The sequence below is a fragment of the Syngnathus floridae genome, chromosome 7 (assembly GCF_059516105.1).
Source record: "Syngnathus floridae isolate MCC-2025c chromosome 7, RoL_Sflo_1.0, whole genome shotgun sequence".
In the NCBI taxonomy this organism is placed as follows: domain Eukaryota; kingdom Metazoa; phylum Chordata; class Actinopteri; order Syngnathiformes; family Syngnathidae; genus Syngnathus; species Syngnathus floridae.
Genome location: NC_142419.1, coordinates 1,384,489 through 1,404,501, shown reverse-complemented (window position 1 = coordinate 1,404,501; position 20,013 = coordinate 1,384,489). Strand labels below are relative to the sequence as shown.

General features: G+C 44.5%; 1 protein-coding gene across 17 annotated transcripts in view; it reads right to left on the bottom strand.

Annotated features, from left to right (window-relative positions):
• bcas3 (BCAS3 microtubule associated cell migration factor) overlaps positions 1–20,013 on the bottom strand; it is a 322,912-nt gene that overhangs the window by 205,904 nt on the left and 96,995 nt on the right. For all 17 annotated transcript variants that reach the window (XR_015859651.1, XR_015859656.1, XR_015859654.1 and 14 more), the window contains one exon: positions 14,523–14,604. Coding sequence is in view for 12 of the 17 variants with exons in the window: in XM_088381955.1 (XP_088238081.1) it covers positions 14,523–14,604 (82 nt within the window). In the remaining 5 variants the exon portion in view is untranslated. The remainder of the gene's footprint in view (positions 1–14,522; positions 14,605–20,013) is intronic.

The following is a 20,013-nucleotide window of genomic DNA, read 5'->3' as shown; positions in this document are numbered from 1 at the left end:
CTTCTCAACTTAATACATTCAGGTATGGATGGAACACCAATGTTAAATACAGGTTGGACAAAACATTGCAACATTAATAACATATACCTTGTCTAGTAAAGTTCAATCTTAACACATAATCATACTTAACCATAATAATGGGTTCTTCTAACTTTGCTAAAGCATATATTAAAAAGGACAAGGCTATATTATTGTTTCAACTTCATTTCCATTTGCAAACAGTATGAGGCTTTCAGATGTCTAACCTATAAATGTCTGTGTTCATTCTTTCAGAATATGTATTGGAAAGAGCACACCTTAATAAAATCAGATCTGATTCAAAGCCCAGAGATCTTGTTTGCAACATCACTACTTTACATGCCTCAACAGACAGAGCCACTTGTGCATTTAAATACCTAGCTTGAAACTGCGATGTCAAGACATAAGTACACGTAATTTCTGCTTGTTCCCTTCTACCAAAATAATTAAATTATCGTCATGTCACTCACCACTGTAATAAAGTGAGTTATTGTCCAACCTTGTTTTGTTTTATTCCACCATTTGTGTGTGTGTGTGTGTGTGTGTGTGTGTGTGTGTGCATGTGTGTGTGTGTGTGTGTTGTGCGTGTTTGTCGATCCGACTTGCTAAACATGTATGACAGGGGTTAGCAACATAAAATGTTGAAATAGCCATATTGAAAAAACAAACAAACAAACAAACAAAAACAAACAAACAAAAACAGAAACTAAGGAAACAAATCTTTCTGGAGCTGCAAAAAAAAAGCCATATACAAGTGTCTTTATAAGCTATATTTAGGGTGACCATACGTACTTTTTTTCTTAGACATGTCCTACTAAATCGTCCGGGATTTTGTTGGACGACCTCAAGCATAATACATGTACAGCACATTGTCAATAGAATTTCACAAAATTTTTTTGTATCGTTTGCAAATAAGTCACGCCCTTCTCCTCAAATCTAGTCACTTTGCTACGAAGTAGGGTGAGCTGGCCAGTCTACACCGAGTGTTTAGAAACAATGCCGAAACGAAAATGCACATTCACGGAGGAGTTGAATAAAAAAATTCCTGTTTTTTTCTCCAGGGTTGAGATCCTTATGAAGCAGAGTGCTTGGCATGAAAGGCAGGCACTTACGTGTCTGTGGCAAATAAAGGTGCCAATGCACCCCCGCAAGAGGAGGACTGAAGAGGAGCCCTTTTTTTCTTCAAATGCTTCACCGATGGCCGTATTTCTTTTGTCTTTTTTACTTAGTGTATAAAACTCAAAAATGTCAGAGTACAAATGTTTTTGTTAGTGTAAATACGTTTTTGTTATTGTATACGTATATGTTTGTTTTGTGTTATTCGGGCCAATAAATGGAATTGCTATACAGACACCATGTGCTATAAAATATGACACAAATGACACAAAAAAATGACCCTTCCCCTTCAAAAAAATAAGCACACTATAGCTATATTAGCACACTATCAAGATGACTAAATAGACATCAGTTACTGTTGCATTGTGATAAGACTGCAGGTCAACAGGGTAGGATGCACATGGACCACTGGGATTGAAAATCTTAATTTCAGTTTTGTTTTTTGTTTTTTATTGAATGGATGAAAATCTGAAAATTCAGTGACATCCAAGTTTTGTGTTATCCTCTAGTCCAGGCATGTCCAAAGTCCGGCCCGCAGGCCAAATCCGGCCCCCGGTCAGATTTCATACGGCCCGTAGCTTACGTCTTATAATGTATTATTTATGCCCCGCCTGCACCGTCAAACTGAATAAACAAATCATGAAACTTGAAACTGTAAATCCTCCAATTACCAAAAGGTGGCAGCACCACCCCTCTCCTCTCATTTCTGCCATGGCGACTGCAAAGAAAACAAGGAACGTTGACATTGACGGTTGCAAGGAGTACAATATTAGCCGTCACTTTGCTACGAAGCATGCTAACTACGCTAGGAGTCAACACATGAACGAGCGGCTACAGTGGAGACGTTGACAGCTAATTTGAAGACTCAGCAAAACTTTTTTCATCGACAAACTGCGGATCAAAAGTCAAGTACAGGGGCAAGTTTATTATAAACCATCTATTTTTCACTAATCTTAACGTTTTTAAGGCCAATTTTATGGAAGTGTTTCCCGTTTCCTCACCTCTGTCACCAGGTGTTTGTGAGTTAAAACTCTGCTCTGATTTTAAGTAAATCTGTCACCGTGTTGCCTTTTTGATTTCTTTATTAGTACTTTTAATATTAGTACTTTATTTAGATGTATTCTTTCACAGATTCTTCAAGATGATGTATTTGGTCAGAATGTTTGCCGTTTGATGTGATTTGACATCATTTGATCAACATCTTTCATAAGTCTGACCTGCAGGCGCTGAAGTGATGGAAACTGTTATTCATAATAACGGCATCTTATTTAATGAGAATCACTGATAGTAGTTTTTCTGTGAAATATCTTTTTAATGCTGTTAATAAATGCATTTGTTTCCAAAAAACGTTTTTTGAATATCCATGCTTTACTTTCCTACTAAAGGCCAAAACCATTTATGCAATGACCTTTAAATGTCGTTTATATTACTTCTCACAAACACCACATCCATCTGCTCCTGGTTTGGCCCCCTGGTCAAAATTTAGAAGCCAATTCGGCCCACAAGTCAAAAGGTTTGCCCACCCCTGCTCTAGACCCTGCAGACATTTTTTTGGCCCTCGGGGTCACTAAAAGACTAGCGTTTTGCGAGCGGAGGTTACGAGACGGAACGTAAGGAACAACTAGGTCGATGAGATATGAAGGCGCTAAGCCATGCAATGATTTATAGGTTAATAGAAGAACCTTGAAGTCACATCATAAATGGACCGGGAGTTTAAGTTGGCTAAAATTGGGGTAATGTGATAAAATTTTCTTTTCCGTGAGAGCAGCCTTACAGCAGCATTTTGCAACTGTAGACTTTTGATACTGGCGCACGCCGCCCGGCACATCCGGGAGGCCGGAAATAGCTTCAAGCCGAGCGGATCGGCACTTTATAAGCACCGCGGAGGAGATCGCGGAGCCTCATTCGACTTCCAGCGGCCAGCGCACTCGGGCACGCCGCCTGGCACCACCGGGAGGCCGTGCGCACGCGCCAAGTGGCCGAAAATAGCTCCCGCCCAGCGGATCGGCTGTTTATAAGCACCGCGGAGGAGATCGCGGAGCCTCATTCGACTTCCAGCGGCCGGCGAGCTCGCGCACGCCGCCCGGCACTTCCGGGAGGCCGTGCGCACGCGCCCGGCACATCCGGGAGGCCGTGCGCACGCGCCAAGTGGCCGAAAATAGCTCCCGCCGACCGGATCGGCACGTTGTAAGCACCGCGGATGAAATCGCGGAGCCTCATTCGACTTCCAGCGGCCGGCGAGCTCGCGCACGCCGCCCGGCACATCCGGGAGGCCGTGCGCACGCGCCAAGTGGCCGAAAATAGCTCCCGCCCAGCGGATCGGCTGTTTATAAGCACCGCGGAGGAGATCGCGGAGCCTCATTCGACTTCCAGTGGCCGGCGAGCTCGCGCACGCAGCCCGGCACATCCGGGAGGCCGTGCGCACGCGCCAAGTGGCCGAAAATAGCTCCTGCCGACCGGATCGGCACTTTATAAGCACCGCGGATGAAATCGCGGAGCCTCATTCGACTTCCAGCGGGCCGCGCACTCGCGCACGCCGCCCGGTTCAAATTTTCTAAGTGCAACGCACAATGAGATGCATGAGAAACGGCCTTGGTTACCATCACATTTGAAGCGATGAATACGAAGTTAAATTTTATGACTCGGTGTATAAGTCGAGGTCGATTTTTTTCGGTGAATTTTGGATCGAAAAAGGTCGACCAATACACCGGCAAATACGGTAATAGTTTACGCAACACCGGTCGAGAGGATCGGACGAATCTTAGCAATCTTAGCAAACCAGCTCAGTGGCCTAGTGGTAGAGTGTCTGCCCTGAGACTGGAAGGTTGTGGGTTCAAACCCCGGCCGATACCAAAGACTATAAAAATGGGACCCATTGCCTCCCTGCTTGGCACTCAGCATTAAGGGTTGGAATTGGGGGTTTAGATCACCAAATGATTCCCGGGCGCGGCGCCGCTGCTGCTCACTGCTCCCTTCGGCGATGGGTTAAATGCAGAGACAAATTTCACCACACCCAGATGTGTGTGTGTGACAATCATTGGGTCTTTACCTTTTTTTTTTTCTATTACGAAGGTGAAAAAACACAATTCTAATTATGTTCTTAATGTGCTTTTGAAAGGAGAGCGTTTGGTCAAATATTACCCCGAGATTAGTTACAGTATCGCTCTGAGTGATAGTACAGTTATCTCTAGTTATAGTGGTTTCCTTAAATAAGTGTTGATAACGAGCTGGACCAATTATTAACATCTCAGTCTTATCTGGGTTAAGACGAAGGAAGTTGAAAGACATCCATTGCTTGATCTCCGTAAGGCTCGCCTCAAGATAACAACAGTCCCGCGGATCTGCCATCGATAACGGCATATATAATTGAGTGTCATCCGCGTAACATTGAAAACTAATATTATATTTACGTATTATGTCCCCAAGCGGAATACTAAAAATATTAAATAGAATTGGTCCGAGTACCAATCCCTGCGGGACTCCACACGTAACATTATAGAGCTCAGAGGTCACATTGCCATGGACCACTCTGCGTCCTGTCTGATAGATACGAATAGAACCAGCCTAGTGCTGACCCTGAAATACCAACACAGCTTTTAAGGCGCTCTAATAAAATATCAAAGTCTACAGTGTCGAAGGCAGCACTAAGATCAAGTAATAACAATACCGATGAAGTGTTTGAATCCATCGCTATGAGGAGATCATTAGTCACTTTAGCAAGTGCTGTCTCGGTGGAATGATTAGCTCTAAAACCAAACTGAAAAGATTCATATAGATTATTGGCAACCATGCTAATTGGCAATAAGCTGCTACGCTACTAGTAAGTTTTGCTATGAATGGGAGATTTGAAACTGGTCTATAATTACTGAGACAGTCCGGGTCGAGATTTGGTCGCTTAAGAAGCGGTTTAATGATAGCGGTTTTAAAGGCTGTTGGCACTATACCAGAGGAGACAGACAATTAATTATGTTTAAGACTTTATTTGACTTGTGAGTGACTGTGTGGATGAGGTGCTTTTGCGAACTCCCCCCTTTCCAAATCAAAAACAATCCTAGCTATCCGTAACACTACGTTAAAGCAATCATAAAGCCCAACTTCTTATGATCAAACGCCTTTAAATTGGTCACAAAAATTCAACAAATCACTAGCATGTAATTATGCACTAGTCATTTAGCTTCGTACAGTCCTTTTATCGTCCATTTAAAATACTATTTTCCATATTTTCCGCACCATAAGGCGCACTTAAAAGCCTTTAATTTTCTCAAAAAACGAAGGTGTGCCTTTTAATAAGCCTTTTCTGTGGACCAAATTCCAAACTCTGTAAATTTGTTTTGTGCGGCTTTCGTAATTGTTCGAGTGGTGCTCACTAACATATTTGCAAGAACCACACGGAAGACAGTATGCCCTTTTAGCACTTGCAAGTGGAGAAAACTTTCATCACCGAGCATACAGCGATGTTCGAACGAAGTCTGATTTAGGCCTCCTGCAAGAGCATACCTTATTTTTTGGACTAAAAGTCGCTCCGAAGACCCGATGAACCATTCTGAGGACATTATGTTTAACGTACATCGGGGCAAAAAAGAAAAAACAAATCAGAGGACGATACGTAACACGTAGAGGAGTACGAACATTCGCTGCCATTGGTAAATAAATACAGTCAGACCTCGGTTTTTGAACGCTCCGGTTCTCAAACAAATCGGAATTCTAACGAAAAATTTGAGATTTTTTTGCTTCGGTTGTCGAACAAAATTCGGAGGTTGAACCTCGCGAGATGAGCCAAAAGGACCTGAGAAAACCCGAGCGCGCGGCCCGGATGCCGACTGACTCCGTTCGTTATTGTATTTTCGTTACTTTGAGGATTGTATTAACCCCTAATCATGCCTCCAAAGAAAGCAGGTGGGAGCAGTAAAGCCATCTTAAACACAAAGATTCTCTTAAAGCAATGCGACAGTGAGCGCCCGGTGCGCTGCAGTTGCGCGATTGGACCAAATTAAGCTCCCTGCACAATGAGGTCCACTAAAATTTTGGAAAGTACATCAGGACTTTAAAAATATTTTCTAAATTTCAGCAACGGCTATGTCACAATAATGCGACCAGCACGGTGCAGTTGCGCGGTTGGCGGCGCGCTACGGTTGTGCGTTTGGCAGTGCGCTGAAGTTGCGCGATCGGACAAAAATGTGCAAATGAAAAAATGCTTAAAAAAGGCGTTTTTTTTTTTCAGTCTTGGAACGGATTAATTTTTTCCCATTATTTGTAATGGGAAAAATAGATTCGTAATTTGAACTTTTCACTTCTTGAACCGCCTTCTGGAACGGATTGTGGTCGAAAACCGAGGTTTGACTGTACTATTCTTTGTGCAAATCTGTAAAGTTGTTTTGTGTGGCTTCCGCCACAGAGACGTAATATACAAGCACCTGATGAACCAATCAGAGGATACTACCGTAATTTCCAGATTATAAATTGTGTTTTTTTTTTTCATAGTTTGGGTGGGGGGGCGACTTATACTCAGGAGCGACTTATATATGTTTTTTTTCACAAATTTTTACTTGATCATGAACACATCACTTACAAGTATAGCTGACCATTTCCCATGTTATTTTTAGTATAGTTGATCACTTCACATGCTTTTATATCTTTATCTTGAACATATTCAAAACATAAAAAATAGAGAAAACATCAAATAAAGCAATTAACACTTTAAAGCGCCATATCCAAGTCCACTGTCTGCTGTATGCACACTTGCTCCATTTTTGCTCCTCTTATATTTATTATTAGGATTTATTATTATTTGTTTATTTATCATTTATTCAACACTCTTATTTATTCATTGTTTGTGCCTTCTTGGTTTTTTTTGTGTCGCTTACTTGTATGCATATTGTGTACTATGTCACCGTGAGATAGTGGGAACGTAATTTCGATCTCTTTGTGAGTCTTGGTATATGAAAAAAATCGACAATAAAGCAGACTTTGACTTTGATAAAACAACCAAATAAACAAAACAAAAAAGTACATCTGAAAAAACTTATATTTTCAGACGAAACTGGATGAGGGCGCTCTAAATTTCACCGTTGGACGTGACTCATCAACTGGGAAGGGCTTAAGAAAAATGGCACCAAAAAGAAACTCATATTTTGCAGGTTACAAACTTCAAGTTGTAAAATATGCAGCTGAAAACAGTAATCGATCAGCAGAAAGAAAGTTTGGACAACCGTGATGTACCAAGGGATTACTATTTCAAGTGACGTCAGTGGCACGGCACGGCGCGGCATGGCACGGCGCGGCGGTTGTTTATATAAAGCACCAACGTACCCACGTAAGGACTACCGGCATCATTAGCGGCTTTGTTTCTAAGTGACAGGGAGGACAAAGAGTTTGAAGGAATTAAGGATTTGTAGTGACATAGAAGGTTTGAAAAACTATTATGGCCATTACGCACGCCCGGTCCTATGCCATGGAGCTCTCGTGTCTGGACGTCACGCCGCCCCACGCTTGGAAGTTTGTTTTGTTAAATAAAGTGCCGTTAACCAAACCCACGTCATTCCTTGTACTTTGTTAACGCTACAATATAGTCATATACTAGATCTGTGGAATAAAGACGAGGCTGACGTCAGGGCGCACGCGCGCCGTTGTTGACAATGGACGAGGAATTTGATCGATGGATTTAATGATTTAAAGTGCACAGATGGTTTGATAATATTATTGCTTATATTATAGTTATTTGAAATATAGTTTATCTATCGTTATATGGGCCTGTGGAATATTTTGAAGTGCAAGCGCCCTCAGCCACGCGCACCCATTGTTTACAAAGAACGATCGATGGATTTAATCAATTGGAGTGACACCAATGGTTTTATAAACGTGTTATTTATGTAATAGTTTTATTTAATAACTCTATGTTACGTCAGGCCCGATCTGAGCTCTTCGTTTGTGTTTGTCACATTAGCATACCTATCGTTTAGCCTGTTGCTATCGTATCAAACGATCGATGGATTTAATGAATTGGAGTGACACCAATGGTTTTATAAACATGTTATTTATGTAATAGTTGTCCTTAATCACTCTGTATGTTTCGTCAGGCCCGTTCTCAGCTCTTCGTTTGTGTTTGTCACGTTAGCATAGCTATCGTTGTTGCTATTGTTTAGCCTGTTGTTGCTCGTTCATGACTGTTCTTGGTGTGGGATTTTGTCAAATAAATTGCTCCTCAAAAAGCGACTTATATTCCGAAGCGACTTATATATGTTTTTTTATCCCTTTTTGGGGCATTTTATGGCTGGTGCGATTTATACTCCAGGGCGATTTATAGTCCGAAAATTACGGTACGTCTTACGTGGATCGGGCAGTAAACCAATCTATGTTACGTCAGGCCCATTCTGACTGGACGTAACACGTAAAGCCCGTACCTCCACTGCCATTGATGAATAAATACTATTGTTTGTGCAAAGTATGTACATCCGCTGCCATTGATAAATAAATACTACCGTTTGTGTTTATCTGTAAAGTTGTTTTGTGTGGCTTCCGCCACACAGAGACGTAATAAACACGCATAATATGTAGACCCAATGAACCAATCAGAGGACACGGAGATCGGGGCGGTAAACCAATCAGAGGACTTCACGTAACACGTAGAGTACGTACGATGAGGACTTGGACGGACTTGCGTATGAATATTGATTATCAGTAATGTGAATACAGTAGAGTACATGGTTAAACAGTAGAATAAAGTACAACTGAACTCATTGTCTTGCTCCCGTGACATTTTTTGGCATGTGTGAATTCGATACAAAATAGACCTTGCAATTGTGTCTGCGCCTTTTAACCCGAAGCGCCTTAAGGTGTGGAAAATACAGTACTTGAAAATATAATGATGAAAAAAATTGACCAAACCCCGATGGATAGAAAGCCGCAGGGAAGTGAGTAAAATCATTTTTGGTGTTTGTATGCATGTTTATGTATTATGTATTTATTATGTGTGTGTACATATATATACATATATATATATATATATATATATATATATATATATATATATATATATATATATATATATATATGTGTATATATATATATATATATATATATAAATTAATTATTGTGTGTTGTAGTCGGCCGTACAATAAGTGCAGGACGGAGTAGAGTAATTAACTGTTTTCAGGTATTCTACCAGCCGCACTTATTGGACAGCTGAACTTTACTTGTCTGTTAGATGCCAGCCTTATTTTCTACCGAGAGAGATAACGGTGGTGATCATCACGGCTGTGTACATCCTGCCAGATGCTAACGCTAACGCTAGCGCGGCGCTCTCTCTCCGGCTGAACACCATCAATGAACAGCAGCGGGTGGTGTTGACATAATAGCGGGAGACTTTCATAAAACCAATCTGAAGACTATACTCCCACAGTATATATATATATATATATATATATATATATATATTTATACAGGACTGTCTCAGAAATTTTTAATATTGTGATAAAGTCCTTTATTTTATGTAATGCAATTAAAAAAACAAAAATGTCATACATTCTGGATCCATTACAAATCAACTGAAATATTGCAAGCCTTTTATTATTTTAATATTGCTGATTATGGCTTACAGCTTAAGAAAACTCAAAAATCATATCTAAAAAAAATTGAGTATTTCCTCAGACCAATTAAAAAAAAATGATTTATAACAGCAGAACAAAATCAATGTCCATTAATGCACTTAGTACTTGGTTGGGAATCCTTTTGCACGGATTACTGCATCAATGCAGTGTGGCATGGAGGCAATCAGCTTGTGGCATTCCTGAGGTGTTATGGATGCCCAGGATGCTTCAATAGCAGACTTTAGCTCATTTGCATTGTTGAGTCTGGTGTCTTTCAGCTTCTTCTTCACAATACCCCACAAATTCTCAATGGGTTTCAGGTCAGGGGAATTGGCAGGCCAATCGAAGACAGTAATGCCATGGTCAGTACAACATTTACTGGTGGTTTTGGCACTGTGGGCAGGAGTCAGATCATGCTGAAAAATGAAATCATCATCTCCATAGAGCTTTTCATCAGACGGAAGCATGTAGTTATCTAAAATCTGCATTTACTCTGAACTTGATGAAACACAGTGGACCAACTCCAGCAGCTGACATGGGTCCCTAAACCATCGCTGACTGTGAGAACTTCACACTGGATTTCAAGAAACTTGGATTTTGCTCCTCTCCAGCCTTTCTCCAGACTCTGGCGCCTTGACTTCCAAATGAAATACAAAACTTCCTTTCGTCTGGAAAGAGGACTTTGGACCACTTTGCAACTGTCCAGTGCTTCTTTTCCATAGCCCAAGTCAGACACTTCTTCCGTTGTCTTGAGTTCAGAAGTGGCTTGATCATGGGACCACGGCTATTGTCGCCCATTTCCTGGAGACGTCTGTGAACAGTAGCTTTTGATACCTGGACTCCAGCTTCAGTCCACTGTCTTTGAAGCTCCCCCAAATTCTGAAAGCGACTCTTCTTGAATGGGGCCCGGCCGGGCATAGCCCGAAATGGAAACGTGGGTCCCCCTTCCCATGGGCTCACCACCTGTGGGAGGGGCCGAAGGGGTCGGGTGCAATGTGAGCTGGGCGGCAGCCAAAGGCAGGGACCTTGGCGGTCTGATCCCCGGCTGCAGAAGCTGGCTCTTGGGACATGGAATGTCACCTCTCTGGCTGGAAAGGAGCCCGAGCTGGTGTGCGAGGCAGAAAGATTCCGACTAGATATAGTCGGACTAGCCTCCACACACAGTTTGGGTTCCGGTACAAGCCCTCTCGAGAGGGGCTGGACTCTCTTCCACTCTGGAGTTGCCCACGGTGAGAGGCGTCGAGCAGGTGTGGGTATACTTATTGCCCCCCGGCTGGGCGCCTGCACATTGGGGTTCACCCCGGTGAACGAGAGGGTAGCCTCCCTCCGCCTTCGGGTGGGGGGACGGGTCCTGACTGTTGTTTGTGTCTATGCACCAAACAGCAGCTCAGAGTACCCACCCTTCTTGGGGTCCCTGGAAGAAGTGCTGGAGAGCGCCCCTTCTGGGGACTCCATCGTTCTACTGGGTGACTTCAATGCTCACGTGGGCAATGACAGTGAGACCTGGAAGGGCGTGATTGGGAGGAACGGCCCCCCTGATCTGAACCCGAGCGGTGTTCTATTGTTGGACTTCTGTGCTCGACACGGATTTTCAATAATGAACACCATGTTCAAACATAAGGGTGTCCATGTGTGCACTTGGCACCAGGACACCCTAGGCCGCAGTTCGATGATCGACTTTGTAGTTGTGTCATCGGATTTGCGGCCGCATGTTTTGGACACTCGGGTGAAGAGAGGGGCGGAGCTGTCAACTGATCACCACCTGGTGGTGGGTTGGCTCCGATGGTGGGGGAAGATACCGGTCCGACCTGGCAGACCCAAACGCTCTGTGAGGGTCTGCTGGGAACGTCTGGCAGAATCTCCTGTCAGGAAGAGCTTCAACTCCCACCTCCGGCAGAGCTTTTCCCACGTCCCGGGGGAGGCGGGGGACATTGAGTCTGAGTGGACCATGTTCCGCGCCTCCATTGTTGAGGCGGCCGACCGGAGCTGTGGCCGTAAGGTCGTTGGTGCCTGTCGTGGCGGCAATCCCCGAACCCGCTGGTGGACACCGGCGGTAAGGGATGCCGTCAAGCTGAAGAAGGAGTCCTATCGGGCCGTTTTGGCCTGCGGGACTCCGGAGGCAGCTGACAGGTACCGGATGGCCAAGCGGAACGCGGCTTCGGCGGTTGCTGAGGCAAAAACCCGGGCGTGGAAGGAGTTCGGTGAGGCCATGGAGAATGACTTTCGGACGGCTTCGAGGAAATTCTGGTCCACCATCCGGCGTCTCAGGAGGGGGAAGCAGTGCAACGTCAACACTGTTTACAGTGGGGATGGCGTGCTGCTGACCTCGACTCGGGACGTCGTGAGTCGGTGGGGAGAATACTTCGAAGACCTCCTCAATTCCACCTACACGCCTTCCATTGAGGAAGCAGGGCCTGGAGACTCTGAGGCGGATTCTCCAATCTCTGGGGCCGAAGTCACTGAGGTAGTCAAAAAACTCCTCGGTGGCAAGGCCCCGGGGGTGGATGAGATCCGGCCGTGGTTCTTAAAGGCTCTGGATGTTGTGGGGCTGTCATGGCTGACACGCCTCTACAACGTTGCGTGGACATCGGGGACAGTGCCTCTGGATTGGCAGACTGGGGTGGTGGTTCCCCTCTTTAAGAAGGGGGACCGGAGGGTGTGTTCCAATTACAGGGGAATCACACTCCTCAGCGTCCCTGGTAAGGTCTATTCAGGGGTGCTGGAGAGGAGGGTCCGTCGGGAGGTCGAACCTCGGATTCAGGAGGAGCAGTGTGGCTTTCGTCCTGGCCGTGGAACAGTGGACCAGCTCTACACCCTCGGCAGGATCCTCGAGGGTGCATGGGAATTCGCCCAACCAGTCCACATGTGTTTTGTGGACTTGGAGAAGGCGTTCGACCGTGTCCCTCGGGAGGTTCTGTGGAGGGTGCTTCGGGAGTACGGGGTGCCGAGCCAACTGATAAGGGCGGTTCGGTCCCTGTATCACCGATGCCAGAGTCTGGTCCGCATTTCCGGCAGTAAGACGGATTCGTTCCCAGTGAGGGTTGGACTCCGCCAAGGCTGCCCTTTGTCACCGATTCTGTTCATAATTTTTATGGACAGAATTTCTAGGCGCAGCCGAGGCGTTGAGGGGGTCCGGTTTGGGGACCTCAGCATCGCGTCTCTGCTTTTTGCAGATGACGTGGTGCTGTTGGCTTCTTCAGGCCGTGATCTCCAGCTCTCGCTGGAACGATTCGCAGCCGAGTGTGAAGCGGTCGGGATGAGGGTCAGCACCTCCAAATCCGAGTCCATGGTCCTCGATCGGAAAAGGGTGGAATGCCCTCTCCGGATCGGGGATGAGATCCTGCCCCAAGTGGAGGAGTTCAAGTATCTTGGAGTCTTGTTCACGAGTGAGGGGAGGATGGAGCGTGAGATCGACAGGCGGATCGGTGCAGCGTCGGCAGTAATGCGGACCCTGTACCGGTCCGTTGTGGTGAAGAGAGAGCTGAGCCAAAAGGCAAAGCTCTCAATTTACCGGTCGATTTACGCTCCTACCCTCACCTATGGTCACGAGCTATGGGTCGTGACCGAGAGAACGAGATCTCGGATACAAGCGGCCGAAATGAGTTTTCTCCGCAGGATGTCCGGGCTCTCCCTTAGAGATAGGGTGAGAAGCTCGGTCATCCGGGAGAGACTCGGAGTAGAGTCGCTACTCCTCCACGTTGAGAGGAGCCAGATGAGGTGGCTCGGGCATCTTATCAGGATGCCTCCTGGACGCCTCCCTGGGGAGGTGTTCCGGGCATGTCCCACCGGTAGGAGACCCCGGGGACGACCCAGGACGCGCTGGAGAGACTATGTCTCCCAGCTGGCCTGGGAACGCCTTGGGATCCCCCGGGATGAGCTGGATGAAGTGGCTGGGGAGAGGGAAGTCTGGGAGTCCCTCCTAAAGCTGCTGCCCCCGTGACCCGACCCCGGATAAGCGGAAGAAGATGGATGGATGGATGGATGGATGGATGGACTCTTCTTGACAATGCTGTAAAGGATGCGGTCATCTCTCTTGGTTGTGCAGCGTTTCCTGCCACATTTCCCCCTTCCAACAGACTTTTTGTGGATGAACTTTGAAACTGCAGTCTGTGAACAGCTTGTTCTTTGAGAAATTTATTTTTGTGTTTTACCCTCCTGATGGAGGGTGTCAATGATGGTCCTCTGGACAGCAGTCAGATCAGCGGTCTTCCCCATACTTGTGATTTAGTTTACTTAATCAAGCTGAGTGTTTTTCAAGGCTCAGGAAACCCTTGCAGGTGTTTCAATTTAATTAGACGATTCAAGTGATTAGTTGAAGACCCTACTAGTATACTTTTTCATGATATTCTAATGTTTTGAGATAGGATATTTGAGTTTTCTTAAGCTGTATGCCATAATCAGCAATATTAAAATATCAAAAGGCTTGCAATATCTCAGTTGATTTGTAATGAATCCAGAATGTAAGACATTTTTTTAATTGCATTACAGAAAATAAAGAACTTTATCACAATATTCAAATTTTCTGAGACAGTCCTGTATATAGGGGGAGAGAGAGAGCGCGAGAGCGCGCGCGCGCGAGAAGAGAGAGAGAGAGAGAGAGAGAGAGAGAGAGAGAGAGAGAGAGAGAGAGAGAGAGAGAGAGAGAGAGAGAGAGAGAGAGAGATTGCTTATACTAAGATATTATGAATAAAGAGAGACAAGGACAGAAGGGTGGCCAGGTCGAAGATGAAAGACGGAGGACGGACTGGCTAAATTTGATTAAGTGCCCATATCTATTTACAAGGTTATAATAAGCATACTCACTGAAATGTGGAGCTGGTAAAATGCGAGCAGTTTTCACTGGGCCATGACGCACTGAGAATAGCTCCTGGGCGCCCCCTGCTGTCTGAAATAAAATATCAGTGTTAAAACCAAACACTATGCCTTTATATATCGCTATGCATACAATAACACATCAGGACAAAGTTTTGTTTTCACCATAAGACCTATACTGCATTCGTGTACAATAAACCTCACTTGCCCTGCCTTGCCTTCTCTTGTCTTGCCCTGCCTTGTGCCACAGCTCACAGCAAGAACCCCTTTTGTCATTACTTTTTTCACAGTCGTTTATTTAAACTTGGTCAAGAACTCTCCCTTCTGGAACACTTTTTATTGAACTGTTTGAAGCCCCTGTTTTTCCCCTTAGAACGAGCTGTTTTTATTTGTTCCTTTTGTTTGAATAAATTGCTGCCTTGACGGCTAACTCATCTATCTCCTTTCACCTAGTGTTGTCAATAAGGGCCTCTGGCTATCTTACGTCATGCCCTGGTGGACTCTGATCCTTCTAAGAATATGATTTATAATGTTACGGATTTGATCATCAATTGTAAAGTGCGGTAGAGAGCGCATATGATAATTTGAAGTCTGTTCAGTCAAAAATGAAAAGGCATTATGATCTTAAAGCTGAGCGTCGTGAGTTTAGTTCAGGTGATTTGGACCTGGCATTAACTTATATTTTCCTTTTTTTTTTCTTTTATCTTTGATGTTCCTATGCTAATAATAACTACCATAAAACTGCATATTCATAGTTGAGCTATTTAATGGATGCCAGTAAGATTGAGACATGCCCATCGAGATTGCAGAAAAAGGTCTAACTATCACCTCCAGGATTCCTACTCTTTTACTCTTGGCCACCTACCTACAAGAAGGCGACTCTGCAGTGTTGGGCAATATCACTTAGTGGAGTAATAGGTTACTTATTACATATTACTCAGTAGAAAAGTTATGCAGTTATATTACTTAATACTCAAGAATAATATTGTAATGTGACTGCGTCACCTGCCACCCAGCTGCTCACTTCCATTGATACCAGTCGTTCACAGCCACAACCCCGCAATCAAGGAATCACTCGCGCTTGTTCTGGCTTGTTAAGGGAATGGGACTTAAAACCAGCATTCCCAGCTATTGGTTGTCAGTCTGTCCGTGATTCCTGTTGTGAGCTCTTTACACCTTTTCTGTCTGACTCCCGTTGCAGACTCTGTCCGTCTTGCCCTGCTCGCCACCTGCCCTGACATTCGCCTGTTTGTGACTATGCGCTGCTCGCCACCTACCCTGACAATTTGTCCGTTTGTGACCATGCTCTGCTTGCCCTGACCATCTGCCTCCACGGGATCATGATTATACACCGCTCCCTGCTGTGCTGCGCGCGCGCTCTATCGCGTTTCCTGCCATCCGCCCGTCGTGGCTGTTGACCCATCGCGGCGCTGACCCTTCCGCCCGTCGGTCACAAGCCTGGCATTTCAGCACCCCAGTCCAGCCAGCAGTCCAGCGCTCCACTTCCCCTTTCCCTCAAATCAATCAAAAGTATTCCCTTTGCCACATCTGGCTGTCCCTCTTGTCCATCACAAATATTACATTACTTTCATATTACACATTACTCCCCCACCCCCCGCACAAGCAAAACAAAAATTATAAACATCACAACTGATTTTGCCAGCTCCTTTAAGAACTGAGTACAATTACTTTGAATATTGACAAATGACACAATGATAGTGAACAAGTACAAACAAAACAATTGCTAAAAACAAAATAGTAAATAAATATATAAATAAAGCAAGAGCCTCTCTGACTGTGATGTTCACAATGCAATCTAATGCATTAACAATGCAATCAACAAAACCTGACAGTCTGGAGAGGTCAGACAATAGCCTATAGCAGCCCTGGGCAAATTACAGCCCGCGGGCCACATCGGGCCCTTTGTGCGTCCCTGTCCGGCCCGCATGAGGCCAATCGTAAATTATATTTGATTACTACTTAATTAAAAAAAATAAAATAAAATAGTGTCGTGCGTGCAATACAACTGTTTTGCTTTTATTTTGAAAGGCGTCGCACTTCCGTGTAGCGTACGTGTATGTGAGCTGTGCGTGAAGGTGAACAGTGCGAAGTAATGCTGCCCGAGAAATGTGTGCTGACCCTCAGAAAAGAAAAGTTGACAAGGAGCGCCGTGTTTTCAACAAGACATGGAGTGCCAAGTATTTCTTTACAGAAATGAAAGGTAAAGTCGTGTGCCTGATTTGTGGTACTCAGTTCACTGTGTTTAAAGAATATAATTTGTGTCGCCACTACACGACCAAGCATGAGAAAAAATGCATCTGTCTGATAAACAGGGCGCATCAGAGGCTGATGCATTGCTAGCAAAACTGCAAGCCCAACAAGGACTTTTTATCAAACTTCACACCCAGAGATGGAGCAGCTTTGTCATTTTAGGAAAAGTTAAAGAAGTTAAGAATAAATTGTACTGATTAATGATTGTTTTTTTATTTGACCTATACACCACAATTTCACATAGCTTAATATAAATATAAACAGAATAATTGTATTCTTCTAATTACCAGTACCAACTATTTAAAATAAACAATTTAGTGCATTTTACAATGGAAGAAAATTGAGCAGGTTTAAGTTATCGTAGGTGTGGCCCTCTGACACAACTCAGGTTTTTCATGTGCCCCCTTGTAAAAATTAATTGCCCACCCCTGCCCTATAGCCTATCCATCCATCCATTTTCTATATCGCTTGTCCCCACGGGGGTCGCGGGTGTGCTGGAGCCTATCCCAGCGATCATCGGGCAGTAGGCGGGGGACACTCTGAACCGGTTGCCAGCCAATCACACGGCACACAGAGACGAACAACCATCCGCACTCGCACTCACACCTAGGGGCAATTTGGAGTGCTCAATCCGCCTATGAAGCATGTTTTGGGGATGCGGGAGGAAACCGGAGTGCCCGGAGAAAACCCATGCCGGCACAGGAGAACCTGCAAACTCCACACAGGGAAGGCCGGATGTGGAATCGGACCCACACCCTTCAAACTGTGAGGCGGACGTGCTAACCAGTGCGCCACTGAGCCACCCACCTATAGTCTATATAGAATAAAAAAATATATAGAGCAGCAGTCTCTATGACTTTGTAAACTTTGATTCTCAGTGTGTAACCAACAAAACCTGACATATACCCGAGTCTGACATAGTTTTTTTTATTACACTGTAAACTTGTAGTCTATAAAACAAAATAAAGTGGCAGTCTCTGACTTTTCAAACATTCAAAATGCAACTGACTGCGCTCACAATTTAACAAACCCAATGCAATATCAGTCTTACTGTATATAGCTAGTATAAAAATAACAAAGCAACAGTCACTGACTTTTTGTCACACTACTGCACTTCGGCCACGCTCACCTATCAAGCTAATCACCCACACGCTGTTTGACAGCTCTTACTTAAACCCTGTGATCCCTGCTTTTCCTTGTCAGTCTGTCTCGTGATGCTACTCAGTTGCTCACTGCGCGCTCTCTGCCTGACTCCCGTTGCCGACCTTGCTTGTACACCGAATCCGTCTTGTCCTGTCTGCCGCCTGCCCTGACCACTCGCTTGTTTCTGACCACATCCTGCTCGCCGCCAATCACTTGCTTGTCCCCAACCATGACCTGCCCTTACACTCTGCCGCGCTGCGCGCTTGCTCCGCTATCCTTTTCCCCTGGTGGGTACCACCCAATCACCACTAGGAAAACAAACAGGAGCCATCTTCATTCGCCGATCCCGCCCTGGCAGCGCCGCCACTCCAGTCAAGCCACTGCTCCAGCACTCCTTCTTCCCCCCCATCCCTAACAATAGTCTCTCACGCTGCACTTGGCTGTTCGGTTCTGTTCACAACACTTTTTAATTTTTGCATTCAATATTCAACCAATCATTCCTGTCACAGATACATTCTTAGATAATAACAATTGTCATGTAACATGGGGGCAGAGATGGTGCAAATGGTAGAATATGGATTGTTCACAGGAATAAATTGGCAGAGCTGAAATTCCAAATTTGTCCAAAAGATGGCGCCAGACCAAAACGTGAGACCAAAAGAGGAGCCAATAAGCTAAACATGGTAAAATAGAAATAAAGAGAGTAGCACGGTGTCAGAGTGTGAGTCACGCATAGAAGCACAAATGTGATTTTTATTTTTGATTCTTTTGCTTGGCTAAAAATGTATTCTGTAACCGCTTTAAGCAATATTATTTGTCAATTCGATCAAGAGACCCGTCACTATGAGAATAGTGGCGTGACATAAATTGTTTGGAGAAGCACAAATGTGATTTTTATTTTTGATTCTTTTGCTTGGCTAAAAATGTATACTGTAACCGCTTTAAGCAATATTATTTGTCAATTCGATCAAGAGACCCGTCACTATGAGAATAGTGGCGTGACATAAATTGTTTGGAGAAGCACAAATGTGATTTTTATTTTTGATTCTTTTGCTTGGCTAAAAATGTATACTGTAACCGCTTTAAGCAATATTATTTGTCAATTCGATTAAGAGACCCGTCACTATGAGAATAGTGGCGTGACATAAATTGTTTAGAAAAGTAGGTCAAGGGTTTGGATTTTTATTTTAGAGTGAATTGAAGCGTAACTTTAAAAAAAGTTATTTTTATGTAGGAGAAAGAGAAGAAAAGGGGAAGTGAAAGGTTTTGCCACTAGCTGTGCATTTGGTGGAAAGTACTGCGTGGTCAGGGCGGAAACAGCTGCTGAAGGCCACAGATAACCAAGCGTGGGGAGACTGGCCAGTTCCCTCTATAGGCGTGAGAAAGCTGGCCAGTCCCTCTATAGGCGTGAGAAAGCTGACCAGTCCCTTCTATAGGCGTGGGAAAACTGGGCAGTCTTACCCTATAGGGAAAGTACAGGAGAAAAGAAAGGGGAGGGGGGGGACCGAGGGGTCTATAAAAAGTCCTGCAGAAACAGCTTCAGGGCTCTTTCCCCCAAAAGAGCGCTTATACGTGAAGAGGCCCGGAAGAGTTTCAAGATTTTTTTCCAAAGTCCCGAAGATCTTTGTGTGAGACGCAGGATCACTGGACTGAAATTAACTTGGATTTACTCCCAAAAATTGGACTGGACAACTTTATAAAGAGAGATAGGTGAGAGGGATTTCCATATTTTATGTATTTTAGCGAGAGGGGGGAATAGTCATCGGGCCGCCGGTTCCCTCGTGGCCAGCCTGTTTCCCTAATTCGGATTTTAGAAGCAAGATCGAACTGATCACTCGACTTTGCTTCCACCAAAAATAGCACGTAGCTGGTATTTACCTCTTCCCTTTTTTATGAACTGTGTTTTGCAATCGAATTGTTCTGGGATTGAATGATTTTATTAACACGGGTATCAGTGAGTGAAATTGTTCAGTTTCTGGAGTAATTGAGATTTGTAATTCTATTCCATGTTTTTTTCAATAAATGTGTTTTGTATATTACTTACTTCGTTGTGCGCGGATTTGTACTG